The following is a 12,831-nucleotide window of genomic DNA, read 5'->3' as shown; positions in this document are numbered from 1 at the left end:
AAAATCTTTAAAGTGATACATTCATTTGGTTAGAACACACACACACACACAAACACACATACACACAGATGGTTTATACTTCCCAGACCTCTTCTGGGGCAACTTCTTTTAACTGTCTTGGCTTTAGTTCTTCTGTTGGTTATCTCCCTATCTCTAAATACTCTTTCCACCACAATTGTTCTCCTTTTCAGTTTATCAGTTTTAGATATCTGTTTGCTTCTCACTATGGTAGATGAGGATTTAGGTCAACCTTTTCTCTAGCTTCCACTCTCCTCTTCTTATTTTCATAATTTTTCTCAATTCCTCCAGTGGTCATTTCTACACCTTTGGATAGCTTCCTTGAAGCTTCTTTTCTTGTTCCATAGACAGGGTCATCTCTTGATCCTGGCTTTGTAAGATGATCGTATGAATGCTCCCACAGTTCCCCTCCTCAGCACTGACATTCTATCTTATTTGGCCCTCTGGATGAGCGATAGAGCGACAGAAATGAATAAGACACCTTGTCATTAAGGAGCTTTAAGACTCTTGGGGTTTAATATATTTATAGTTAGGTGTACAGTTAGAATAGGAAATGTTAAATATCAAAAAAGTGGTGTGAAAAAGTGTTACAATAGCTTAGAGGAAGAAATGATAATTTTTTTAAAAATTATTTTTTATTGAAGGATAATTGCTTTACAGAATTTTGCTGTTTTCTGTCAAATCTCAACATGAGTCAGCCATACATAGCTATACATATATCCCCTCCCTCTTGAAGTTCCCTCCAAATGATAACTTTTGAAAGGTAAGATAACTTCTGAAAGGCTGAGATGATTTGATGAAGGATTTTCATTTGAATCGATCCCTGGGTTGGGAAGATCCCCTGGAGAAGGAAATGGCAACCCACTCCAGATTACTGCCTGGAAAATCCCATAGACAGGTGTTGGGAGGATCCTGGCGGGCTGTAGTGCTTGGGGTCACAGAGAGTCGGACAGAAACAGCAACTGAACACACTAGAGTTAGAGAGTGACTAAACAGCAGCAACACCCTAGAGTTAGCTTTACTCTGGTCAAACTCTAAACTTATTTTTACTCAAAGTGCTATGTGATAAAACTTTTTTTGTTTTTATAGGCCAGAAGGCTTTAGCGGATGCACAGATCCCTTATTCTGCAGTGGAGCAGGCATGTATTGGCTATGTGTATGGTACGTGGAGACTATATATTCTAAAAGTTGTTCACCCAAGTCTATCATCAACTACATAAACAATACAGAAGAATTTGTGAATTTTAACCCTCAAAACTCAGAATTCAGGGTCTTATTTTCATTATTTTTAGAATTTCCTTATGTGTCAGCCTAGTTTAGTACACATATATATTTTGCCAATATTGTGTTGCCAATAAAAGGGACAAATTTACATTTCTTTTTCTTGGGGATGGTCTTGATCATTGCCTCCTGTACAATGTCAGGAACCTCTGTCCATAGTTCTTCAGGCACTCTGTCTATCTGATCTGATCCCTTGAATCTATTTGTCACTTCCACTGTATAATCATAAGGGATTTGATTTAGGTCATACCTGAATGGTCTAGTGGTTTTTCCTATTTTCCTTAATTTAAGTCTGAATTTGGCAATAAGGAGTTCATGATCTGAGCCGTAGTCAGCTCCTGGTCTTGTTTTTGCTGACTGTATAGAGCTTCTCCATCTTTGGTGGCAAAGAATATAATCAATCTGATTTCGGTAATGACCATCTGGTGATGTCCATGTGTAGAGTCTTCTCTTGTGTTTTTGGAAGATAGTGTTTGCTATGACCAGTACATTCTCTTTGCAAAATTCTATTAGCCTTTGCCTTGCTTCATTCTGTACTCCAAGGCCAAATTTGCCTGATACGCCAGAGATTTATATCTGATAATACACATGAAATATTGCTTCCTTTATCATGTAACCCTACCCAGATTGAGTTGTTTGCTATTACTTGGTCATTTCTCTACTTTCCTACCTCTGTGTTATGTAAATAAAGTGCATATATATATACTATGTTTTGAAAATTTTTGTATTTGCAGAATAAGTGGTGCTTCATGCTGAAACTGTTTCTGAGTAAGATGTCCATGTTTTATGTTAGACAAGGGCATAATACTAGAAAAATATAATGTAGTGTTATATTGCTTTGCAGCTCCATAATTGTCATGTTGCATAGATAATTTTCTTTTTTCTATGTAGGTGACTCTACCAGTGGGCAGAGGGCTATCTATCACAGTTTGGGACTGACTGGAATTCCTATAATCAACGTCAACAATAACTGTTCTACTGGCTCAACTGCTTTGTTTATGGCCCGGCAACTGATTCAGGGTGGTGAGAAGTGCCTGTTTGTCTAGTGTACTTAAATAGATGTGGGGTTATTGCCCTTCTTTTATGATGTCTCCATATGACCCTCAGAGGGATTGCTTTTTAATGTATTTTTTTAAATAAAAATTTTGATATATACTTTATATAGCACAAAAGTGTAGAATTCAGTGTTTTCAATATGTTCCCAGGTTTATGAAACTATCAGCACTGTTTAATCTTAGAACATTTGTATCACCCATAGAAGAAAGCTCTACCCATTAGCGGTCACTTCCCGTTTCTCCCCACAACCCTTGGCAACCACTAATTTACTTTCTGTCTCTATGGATTTACATATTCTGAACATTATATTAATGAAATCATATAATATATGACCTTTTATGGCTTTTTTCACTTACCGGAATATTTTCACAGTTCATTCATGTTTTAGCATGCATCAGTACTGCATTCTTTTTTGTGGCCAAATAGTAATCCATTGTATGAATATACTACATTTTGTTCACCCATTTATCAGTTGATGTACACTGTGCTATTTCTACTTTTTGGCTTTTATGAATAATCCTGCTATAAACATTTGTGTACAACTTTTTTGTGGCCATATGTTTTCAGTTCTCTTGGGTATATATCATAGTCTGTATTTCCAAATGTTCTAGGCTCCCTCATTAGGCCTTTTATTCTTCTGATTGTTGATTATTGCTCTGCTACTTGGTATTTTAATTGTTGGAGCTTTATAATGTCTCACTGTTGGATAATACTAGTAGCCCTTTTACCCCCTACCTTGTTTTTTTTTTTTTTTTTTTAAAGAAAAATTTTGGCAGTCCTGCTTGTTTTGCTGTTCATTTGAACTTTAACATCATTTTTAGAAGCCCCCTCTTTCCAAAAATAGTTCTGTTGAGATTTTGATCAAGATTCTTTAAAATTTTTTAAAATCTTATTTAATGTTTAAAAATTCACAATTAGCTATTTGTATTCGTTCTTCACTGGAACATATTTCCACATTAATAAAAAGTTTTATTAACACTCAAAATCAAGGAAGAAGTATATACTTTATTGATTTTTCCTTGTATCTAGAGGTGTATAAGAATTTTCTCTGTAATTTTCACTTATTACAAATTTTATAACCCCTACACTATGTTTTTACATTTTGTGTACATCGACATACTTGTTTAAATAGAAGTATTTAAGGGTATTTTGTTTGAGTCTAGAAATTTAATTTTTCAAGATAATTACATTTTCTTTCAAGGTCTGGCAGATTGTGTCTTGGCTCTTGGGTTTGAAAAGATGGAAAAGGGACCCGTTGCAGTAAATGTGAGTCTCAATTATTTTTATTTCAGAACTGTTATAACACTATGAGAAAACTTTGCCCATCTGACTGCCATAAATAGAGCTCGCAAAAGCTGAAAAATGAGATTGTCTATGTATGCATGCATGTGTGCTGAGTCACTCAGTTGTGTCCAGCTTTTTGCGACTCCATGAATTGTAGCCTGCCTGTCAGGCTCCTCTGTCCCTGGAATTTAAGGCAAGAATACTGGAGTGGCTTGCCACTTTCTTGTCCAGGGAATATTCCTAATCCAAAGATCAAACCCTCATCTCCTGGGTTTTCTGCATTGGCAGGCAGATTCTTAACCACTGCACCACCTGAGAAGACCATATGTATGCATCGGTTCAGTTCAGTTCAGTTCAGTGCTCAGTCGTGTCCGACTCTTTGTGACCCCATGAATTGCAGCACGCAGGCCTCCTTGTCCATCACTAACGCCTGGAGTTTACCCAAATTCATGTTCTTTGAGTTGGTGATGCCATTCAGCCCTCTCATCCTCTGTCATCCCCTTCTCCTCCTGCCCCCAATCCCTCCCAGCATCAGGGTCTTTTCCAATGAGTCAACTCTTTGCATGAGGTGGCCAAAGTATTGGAGTTTCAGCTTTAGCATCAGTCCTTTCAATGAACACCCAGGACTGATATCCTTTAGGATGGACTGGTTGGATCTCCTTGCAGTCCAAGGGACTCTCAAGAGTCTTCTCCAACACCACAGTTCAAAAGCATCAATTCTTTGGCGCTCAGCTTTCTTCACAGTCCAACTCTCACATCCATACATGACCACTGGAAAAACCATAGCCTTGACTAGACGGACCTTTGTTAGCAAAGTAATATCTCTGCTTTTTACTATGCTATCTAGGTTGGTCATAACTTTCCTTCCAAGGAGTAAGCATCTTTTAATTTCATGGCTGCAGTCACCATCTGCAGTGATTTTGGAGCCCCAAAAAATATGACACTGTTTCCACTGTTTCCCCATCTATTTCCCATGAAGTGATGGGACAGATGTCATGATCTTAGTTTCCTGAATGTTGAGCTTTAAGCCAACTTTTTCACTCTCCTCTTTCACTTTCATCAAGAGGCTTTTGAGTTCCTCTTCACTTTCTGCCATAAGGGTGGTGTCATCTGCGTTCCTATTTGGAACCAGTCTGTTGTTCCATGTCCAGTTCTAACTGTTGCTTCCTGACCTGCATATAGGTTTCTCAAGAGGCAGGTCAGGTGGTCTGGTATTCCCATCTCTTTCAGAATTTTCCACAGTTTATTGTGATCCACACAGTCAAAGGCTTTGGCATAGTCAATAAAGCAGAAATAGATGTTTTTCTGGAACTCTCTTGCTTTTTCGATGATCCAGCGGATGTTGGCAATTTGATCTCTGCTTCCTCAGCCTTTTCTAAAACCAGCTTGAACATCTGGAAGTTCATGGTTCACGTATTGCTGAAGCCTGGCTTGGAGAATTTTGAGCATTACTTTACTAGCGTGTGAGATGGGTGCAACGGTAGTGTGAGCGTTCTTTGGCATTGCCTTTCTTTGGGATTGGAATGAAAACTGACCTTTTCCAGTCCTGTGGCCACTGCTGGGTTTTCCAAATTTGCTGGCATATTGAGTGCAGCACTTTCACAACATCATCTTTCAGGATTTGAAATAGCTCAACTGGAATTCCATCACCTCCACTAGCTTTGTTCGTAGTGATGCTTTCTAAGGCCCACTTGACTTCACCTTCCAGAATGTCTGGCTCTAGGTCAGTGATCACACCATCGTGATTATCTGGGTCGTGAAGATCTTTTTTGTACAGTTCTTCTGTGTATTCTTGCCACCTCTTCTTAATATCTTCCCCTTCTGTTAGGTCCATACCATTTCTGTCCTTTATCGAGCCCATCTTTGCATGAAATGTTCCCTTGGTATCTCTAATTTTCTTGAAGAGATCTCTAGTCTTTCCCATTCTGTTGTTTTCCTCTATTTCTTTGCATTGATCACTGAGGAAGGCATCTCTTCTTGCTATTCTTTGGAACTCTGCATTCAAATGGGAATATCTTTCCTTTCTCCTTTGCTTTTCGCTTCTCTTCTTTTCTCAGCTATTTGTAAGGCCTCCCCAGACAGTCATTTTGCTTTTTTGCATTTCTTTTCCACGGGGATGGTCTTGATCCCTGTCTCCTGTACAATGTCACGAACCTCCGTCCATAGTTTATCAGGCACTCTGTCTATCGGATCTTGTCCCTTAAATATATTTCTCACTTCCACTGTATAATCATAAGGGATTTGATTTAGGTCATACTTGAACGGTCTAGTGGTTTTCCCTACTTTTTTCAATTTAAGTCTGAATTTGGCAATAAGGAGTTCATGATCTGAGCCACAGTCAGCTCCCGGTCTTGTTTTTGCTGACTAGATCCTGGTAATTTAGACAGTAAAGAATCTTAGAAATAATTTTGCTCAACACTTTTATTTTGTGAAACTTATGTTCATACAAGTTAGATCATTGAATCTGAGATGGACCTGTGTATTTAATTTGAAACATTCAAATTTTATTCATTCATTAAAAAATTAATTCCATTCAGCAAACTGAAGAGTGTCAATAAAGTGGGACTTCTGTTTTCCATAATGACAAGTCAGGTTTTTAAATCATTTCTCCTAATGATCACAACTGAAATATTTGAATGGAATAGAAATAAGATACCCTGAAGACACTGAAGAACTAACAGGAGAGGAACTGCAGGTGAATGCCAGAAAATTAAGATCAGCATTAGAAATTGTTTTTGCCTCAGAGGCCTTTGATCAGGAAGCCTTGACCTTCCATTTTGATGGCCCCCTAGGATGAAGGGGAAAGTAGTCGAAGCTCAGGTGCTCCGAAGATGAGAAATTTAATACCCACTCTCCACCTTTAACTGGGTGGACTCTGTAGGGGTAAACCTTTTAGGTAAAGGTGAACACAAAGTAAAATTGCCCCCTTTGATCTGATCTGATCCCCTACATCCTCTTTTTCCCTTCAGGAGATTACAGGGAGAATTGCCTTGGCACTGAGCTGAGCAAGGGAGAAAAAAAGAGGACAAAATAACCAGAAAACTTTTCACTGAGAATTAAGAAACCAAAGGCTATTTTTATCTGGGACTGCTGCCAAAATGCTCATTTACCTGGGTGGTGAAAGAAACATCAGGCTATGAATTGAGTCTGGACTTAGGCTCAGCTGGTAAAGAATCCGCCTGCAATGTGGGAGACCTGGGTTCAATCCCTGTGTTGGGAAGATCCCCTGGAGGAGGGCATGACAATCCACTCCAGTATTCTTGCCTGGAGAATCCCCATGGACAGAGGAGCCTGGTGGGTTACAGTCCATGTGGTGGCACGGAGTTGGACACAGCTGAGCAACTAAGTACAATACAGCACATGAATTGAGTCTAAGTTGGTTCCAGTTTGGTACCAATTACTTTCTACCATTAAGTTGCACTCAACAGAAGCAACTGCAAATTTTCTTTTGGAGGAAAGCATCTTCCTTCTAGGCTTTGAGATCTATTCAAGTAAGTTTTCAAGGACCTGCAATTAAAGATAACCAAGTGTTAAAGAAACAAGGTACCATATTTGAGGACCAGGAGAAAAAAGGAACGGTAAAAAGTGATCTCTGCAGACCTCTAAAGCTAGATACATTGGATACAGATTTAGGCATACTGGACGTGAGTTTGAGTGAACTCTGGGAGATGGTGATGGACAGGGAGGCATGGTGTGCTGCGATTCATGGGGTCGCAAAGAGTCGGACTCGACTGAGCGACTGAACTGAACTATGCTTAAAAAAAAGAAAAGCTTGAAAATACCTCAGGGGTATAAGAAACTGCAAAAAGGGATATTGTAGGCTTTGAAAAATACCAAATAGGATTTATAGAATAAAAATGAAATATTTAAAATTGAAAATTCAAAAGATAGGTTTGATAGCCAATTATACATGATTAAAAAAGAATTTCTAGTGAAATGGGACTAGAAATAATTATTTAGAGTACACTCTAGAAAGAAAAAAGTTTGAAAATAAGCAGGAAGTTATGATATATGGAGAATAGTGTGATGTTATAATAAATGGATAATTGGAATTAATGGGGAGAAGTGGTGAGAGAGAAAATAGGGCATAGGCATTTTGTCTATCTTTTCAGAAAATTAGCTGTTAGTTTCATTTATCTTTTTAATTTTCTTTTAAGCCTCTATTTCATTTATTTCCTCTCTAATCTTTGTTATTTTCTTCCTTCTAATGATTTTAGGCTTCGGTTATTCCTTTTTTTCTAGTTTCTTGAGAGAAAAGTTAAGTTGTTTATTTGAGATCTTTCTTGTTCTTAATGTAAGCATTGTTTTGAATATCCCTCTTAGAACTGCTTTTACTGCATCCTACAAATTTTGATGTATTGTATTTCCATTTTTGTTTGTCTCAAGGTACTTTATGATTTCTTTTTTGACTTATTGGTTGTACAGTAGCATGTTGTTTAATATCCACATATTTGAATTTTATAGTTTTCTTTCTGTAATTGTTTTCTACTTTTAAACCACAGTGTTTTGAAAAGATGCTTCCTGTGATTTCAGTCTTAAATTTCTTAAGACTTGTTTGTGGCCTAACGTATGATCTATCCTGGAGAACATTTTGTGTGTGCTTGAGAAGAATGTGTATTCTGTTGATTTTGAATAGAATGTTCTACAAGTCTCTGTTAAATCTATCTTGTGTAGTATCTTGTTTAAGGCTGGTGTTTCCTTATTGATTTTCTGTCTAAATGATCTGTTTATTGATGAAAGTGGAGTATTAAAATCTCCTACTATTATTGTATTGCTATCTATTTCCCTCTTTAGATCTGTTAATATTTGCTTTATGTATTTAGGTGCCGCTATGTTGGGTGCACAAATATTTACAAATGTTATACCCTCTTGTTGGTCTGACTCATTTATCATTGTATAATGACCTTCTTTGTCTCTTAGTACAGTCTTTGTCCTAAAGTCTATTTTGTCTGATGTAAGTACAGTCAACCCTTGAACAATACAAGTTTAAACTGCATGGGTCCACTTTTACATGGATTATTTTTCAGCAGCAAATACTACAGTAGTACAGTTGGTTGAACTTACTGATGTGGAACCGAAGATATGGAAGAGCCATGGATATGGAGGAATTGCACTTATAAATTATATATTATATGCAGACTATAAATTATATGCAGCTTTTCAACTGCATGGAGGGTCAGTGCCCCAACACTCATGTTGTTCAAAATTCATCAGTATATATCTACTGTAGCTTGGTTTTGGTTTGCAGTTGTGTGGACTATCATTTTCCATCTCTTCACTTTTAGTCAGTGGTATCCTTACATCTGAAGTGAGTCTCTTACAGGCTGCATATAGTTAGGTGTTTTTAAAAAATCTGTTATTAACTGTGTGTCTTTTGATTGGAGAATTTAGTCCATTTACATTTAAGGTGTTATTGTTAAGTATAGACTTACTGTGGAGAAGGAAATGGCAACCCACTCCATTACTCTTGCCTGGAAAATCCCATGGACGGAGGAGCCTGGTAGGCTGCAGTCCATGGGGTCGCTAAGGGTCCGACACGACTGAAGCGACTTCACTTTCACTTTTCACTTTCATGCATTGGAGAAGGAAATGGCAACCCACACCAGTGTTCTTGCCTGGAGAATCCCAGGGACGGGGGAGCCTGGTGGGCTGCCGTCTATGGGGTCGCACAGAGTCGGACACGACTGAAGCGACTTAGCAGCAGCAGCAGCAGCATAGACTTACTGCCATTTTGTTAATAGTTTTCTGGTTATTTTGTAGGGTATAGGTATTATTTGAAGAGATAATGGTTAGCATATAACTTGGACTGGCAAAGGACACTAATCTATAGATTGAAATTCCAGTGACTCCAAAGTAGAATAAATAAAAAGAAACTCATATATAGATATGTCACAGTGAACTGCAGAACAAAAGAAAAAAAAGCAATACAAAAGTAAAGAGAATAGTGGGGTTTAATATCTTTGTTTTGGGGCCACACTGCATGGCTTGTGGTATCTTAGTTCTCCAACCAAAGATTGAACTTGGGTCATCAGCAGTAAAACACAGATTCCTAACCACTGGACTGCCAGGGAATTCTCTTTTAGTATTTTCTTTGTATGGAGACTATCAGTACAACACAGGTTATAGACATTCTTTTTGTGTATCTATGGATATTGAGTTTGGACACATTAGCTTTAGAATAATTTTACCTTCTATTTGTGAAAAAGTAATTAGAAAATTATTAAATGAGTGTTTTAAGCAATTTGAAGCAACTTCTAAATGAATTTTTTGACAATTTTAAGACTAAGGGTCTGTAAATTTGGTTATTGACATCATTTTAAAGAGTTGTATTTTAGTTAAGAGTTTCCTTCGTTGACTCAGTGGTAAAGAATCTGCCTGCTAATGTAGGAGATGCCAATCCCTGGTACAGGAAGATCCCCCAGAGAAGAAAATGACAATCTACTTCGGTATTCTTCCCTGGGAATTCCCACAGACAGAGCCTGGTGGGCTACAGTCCTTGTCAGATATGACTTCGAGACACTCGCCCACCACCATTTTAGTTAAACCATAGTCTCTTCATCTTAAAAGTAGTCTTAATTTTAGTAATAATCATTTGGTAATGGTTTCTACTTTTTAGTTTTGTTTCTCCAGTGTTAAGTGTATAATTTCTTATCTATATATGTTTTCCCCAAGAGGGGAGTTGTTTCTTTAATTATATACTTAATGATTCTTTAAAATATGAGTATCTAGGAACTGATCTCTCTGGTAAATTCAGATTTTCCTGTAGAAGGTGCTACATTATAAAAATAGAATCATTGTTAGAAAATGAGTTGAAGACTTTTAGCCTTTCACTTGGGATTATATTGTTACCTAATGCATGAGATCAATCTCATTCAATTTTCTGTGTTTTAACATTAAAGGACCTCTACCCCATATTAATTTAAATCCATGTAATATTATCTCTTAGAATCAAAAGAGTGGTTGGAACATCACAGGCCTTCCAATCAACAGAAGCTATTTCCCATTTTCCCTTAGAGAGCATTTTAAGAAAATGGTTTAAGCTAAGTTGGGTCTTAAATATAATTAAGGTATAGTAACAATTTTTTTTTGTTTTTGGTGGTGTGGTGTAGGTTTTGGGATGTTAGTTCCCCAACCAGGGATTGAACCTGGCCCTTGGCAGTGAAAACGTGGAGTCCTAACCACTGGACTGAGAGGGAATTCCCTAAAATTGCTATATAATAAATAAGAATAATAATAAAATAAAGGTAATTAATGATCCTCCTGGAGGAGGAAATGGCAACCCACTCAAGTATTCTTACCTGGAGAATTCCATGGACAGAGGAGCTTGCAGGCTATAGTCCATGGGGTTGCAAAAAACTGGACACAACCAAGCACATACATACACAATTAAAGATCAAGGAAGACAAGTTGTTTCTAGTTATGGGATAAAACATCATAAGCCAAGTCATGAATGTTGGAATGAATATAGTAGGTTCAGGGGACAGTTTGAAAAACTGGATTGCAGGGTGGCAACAGGAAAAGATGCCAAATAAGATGGTTAGGTGATTGGCTAACAGAGGCACTTAATATTTATGTCACATAATAAATAGATGTTTTTCTTTCGTAGTTAATGGTAGATACCTTGATAACTTTTATTAAAACTAGAAAATAGTAAAATTCATCCATAGTCCGGCAATTTTAAAAAGTAAATATGTTAAAAGTCGTTTTCTGATTGTTTAATATTGTTCAAAAGTATATATGTTAAAAGTCATTTTCTGCTTGTTTAATCCTATTCTTCAGAGGTAACCAGTATATTTATATGTCCTTTCTTTTTTCCATATTTATAAAGGTATCTAAATATATTCATGTACTACACTACACACACATACATACTAACAATGTTAAAAAAATTTGACATGTATGTGAAGAAGATGAAAAATTTTATACATATTGCTCTTTCACGTTACAAATGGACAGATTTCCTGGTTTGAACATGTTGATAAACTTCCTTATTTTTTTAAGAAATTATTATAGTTTTTAACTGAAGGATAATTGCTTCACAGAATTTTGTTGTTTTCTGTCAGACATCAAATGAATGATAAACTTCCTTATTTTTAACAACTTTCTAGTATCCTTTTTCATGGCCATAAGGTTTTCAATTGATCCCTTCTGCTTTTCTGGTTAGATGGTTTACTTTTAATTTTATACGTGTTTTGTTTTTTTGTTTTGCTGTTACAGTGCTCCAGTCAACATTCTTGTACATAATATCTTTACTTTCTCAAGCAGTTCTGTCTTTTTTTTATCCCTTTTTTCCCTCCCACCATCCTCAAGCTAGTATTTCTGTAGGACAGAAGTAATTTAGACAATGTTTTAGTTAGAGGTGGCCCTGAAGATGTTGTACCGGTAAAGTGAAACCATAAAGCCCAAAGTGAAGTAATTACCCAGTGCCATACGACCAAGTTAGCAGTTAGTGATACAACTGTTGGAGAAGGCAATGGCACCCCACTCCAGTACTCTTGCCTGGAAAATCCCATGGATGGAGGAGCCTGGTAGGCTGCAGTCCATGGGGTCGCTGGGAGTCGGACACGACTGAGCGACTTCACTTTCACTTTTCACTTTCATGCATTGGAGGAGGAAATGGCAACCCACTCCAGTGTTCTTGCCTGGAGAATCCCAGGGACGGGGAAGCCTGGTGGGCTGCCGTCTATGGGGTCGCACAGAATCGGACACGATTGAAGTGACTTAGCAGCAGCAGCAGATACAACTGAGACCAGGTCTTTTGATCCAGAGGTGCTTAGCTGAAACTGATGCCTCCTGGCTTGTACCAGCTTGCAAGATCTGATTATGCATGCCTTTTTTTTTCCTATCTTTGCTTTCAGTGACATCATGCTAGCATATTCAAATTGGTCACTGCAGGATTATTTACACCCCCAAAATCAACAAATACTATCAGTAAGACCTCCTTCATCCAACATGAGCCTATTAAATATTTACTAGGAAACCACTGATTTAAATCTACCATCTTTCTACTTGTTTTCTTTTGTTCAATATCTTCTTTATTCCTTTTTTCCTCTTTGTCTTCTTTTCTGTTCATTGAGAATTCTTTATAATTTTATTTTGTCTGTTTTATGATCATATTAACTATACCTCTGGAGCTTTGTTTTTAGTGGTTTCATTAGGGTTTACATTCATCTTTAACTTATTCACAAACCC

The 12,831-nt window shown here is 37.3% G+C and overlaps 1 protein-coding gene across 3 annotated transcripts in view; it reads left to right on the top strand.

Annotated features, from left to right (window-relative positions):
• The window catches only part of SCP2 (sterol carrier protein 2), a 118,720-nt gene that overhangs the window by 9,532 nt on the left and 96,357 nt on the right, over nt 1–12,831 (top strand). For 2 of the 3 annotated variants that reach the window (XM_070368039.1, XM_070368038.1), the window contains exons 1-3: nt 1,114–1,179; nt 2,191–2,322; nt 3,557–3,621. In XM_070368039.1, coding sequence (XP_070224140.1) covers nt 2,298–2,322; nt 3,557–3,621 — 90 coding nt within the window. In that variant the 5' untranslated portion in view covers nt 1,114–1,179; nt 2,191–2,297. Of the gene's footprint in view, nt 1–1,107; nt 1,180–2,190; nt 2,323–3,556; nt 3,622–12,831 lie in introns of those variants that run through there. The other variant, XM_070368040.1, reaches the window with a different exon arrangement.

Source organism: Bos mutus, chromosome 3 (genome assembly GCF_027580195.1).
Source record: "Bos mutus isolate GX-2022 chromosome 3, NWIPB_WYAK_1.1, whole genome shotgun sequence".
Classification (NCBI taxonomy): domain Eukaryota; kingdom Metazoa; phylum Chordata; class Mammalia; order Artiodactyla; family Bovidae; genus Bos; species Bos mutus.
Note: the sequence above shows the minus strand (reverse complement) of the source record. Positions and strands in the feature narration are given on the sequence as shown.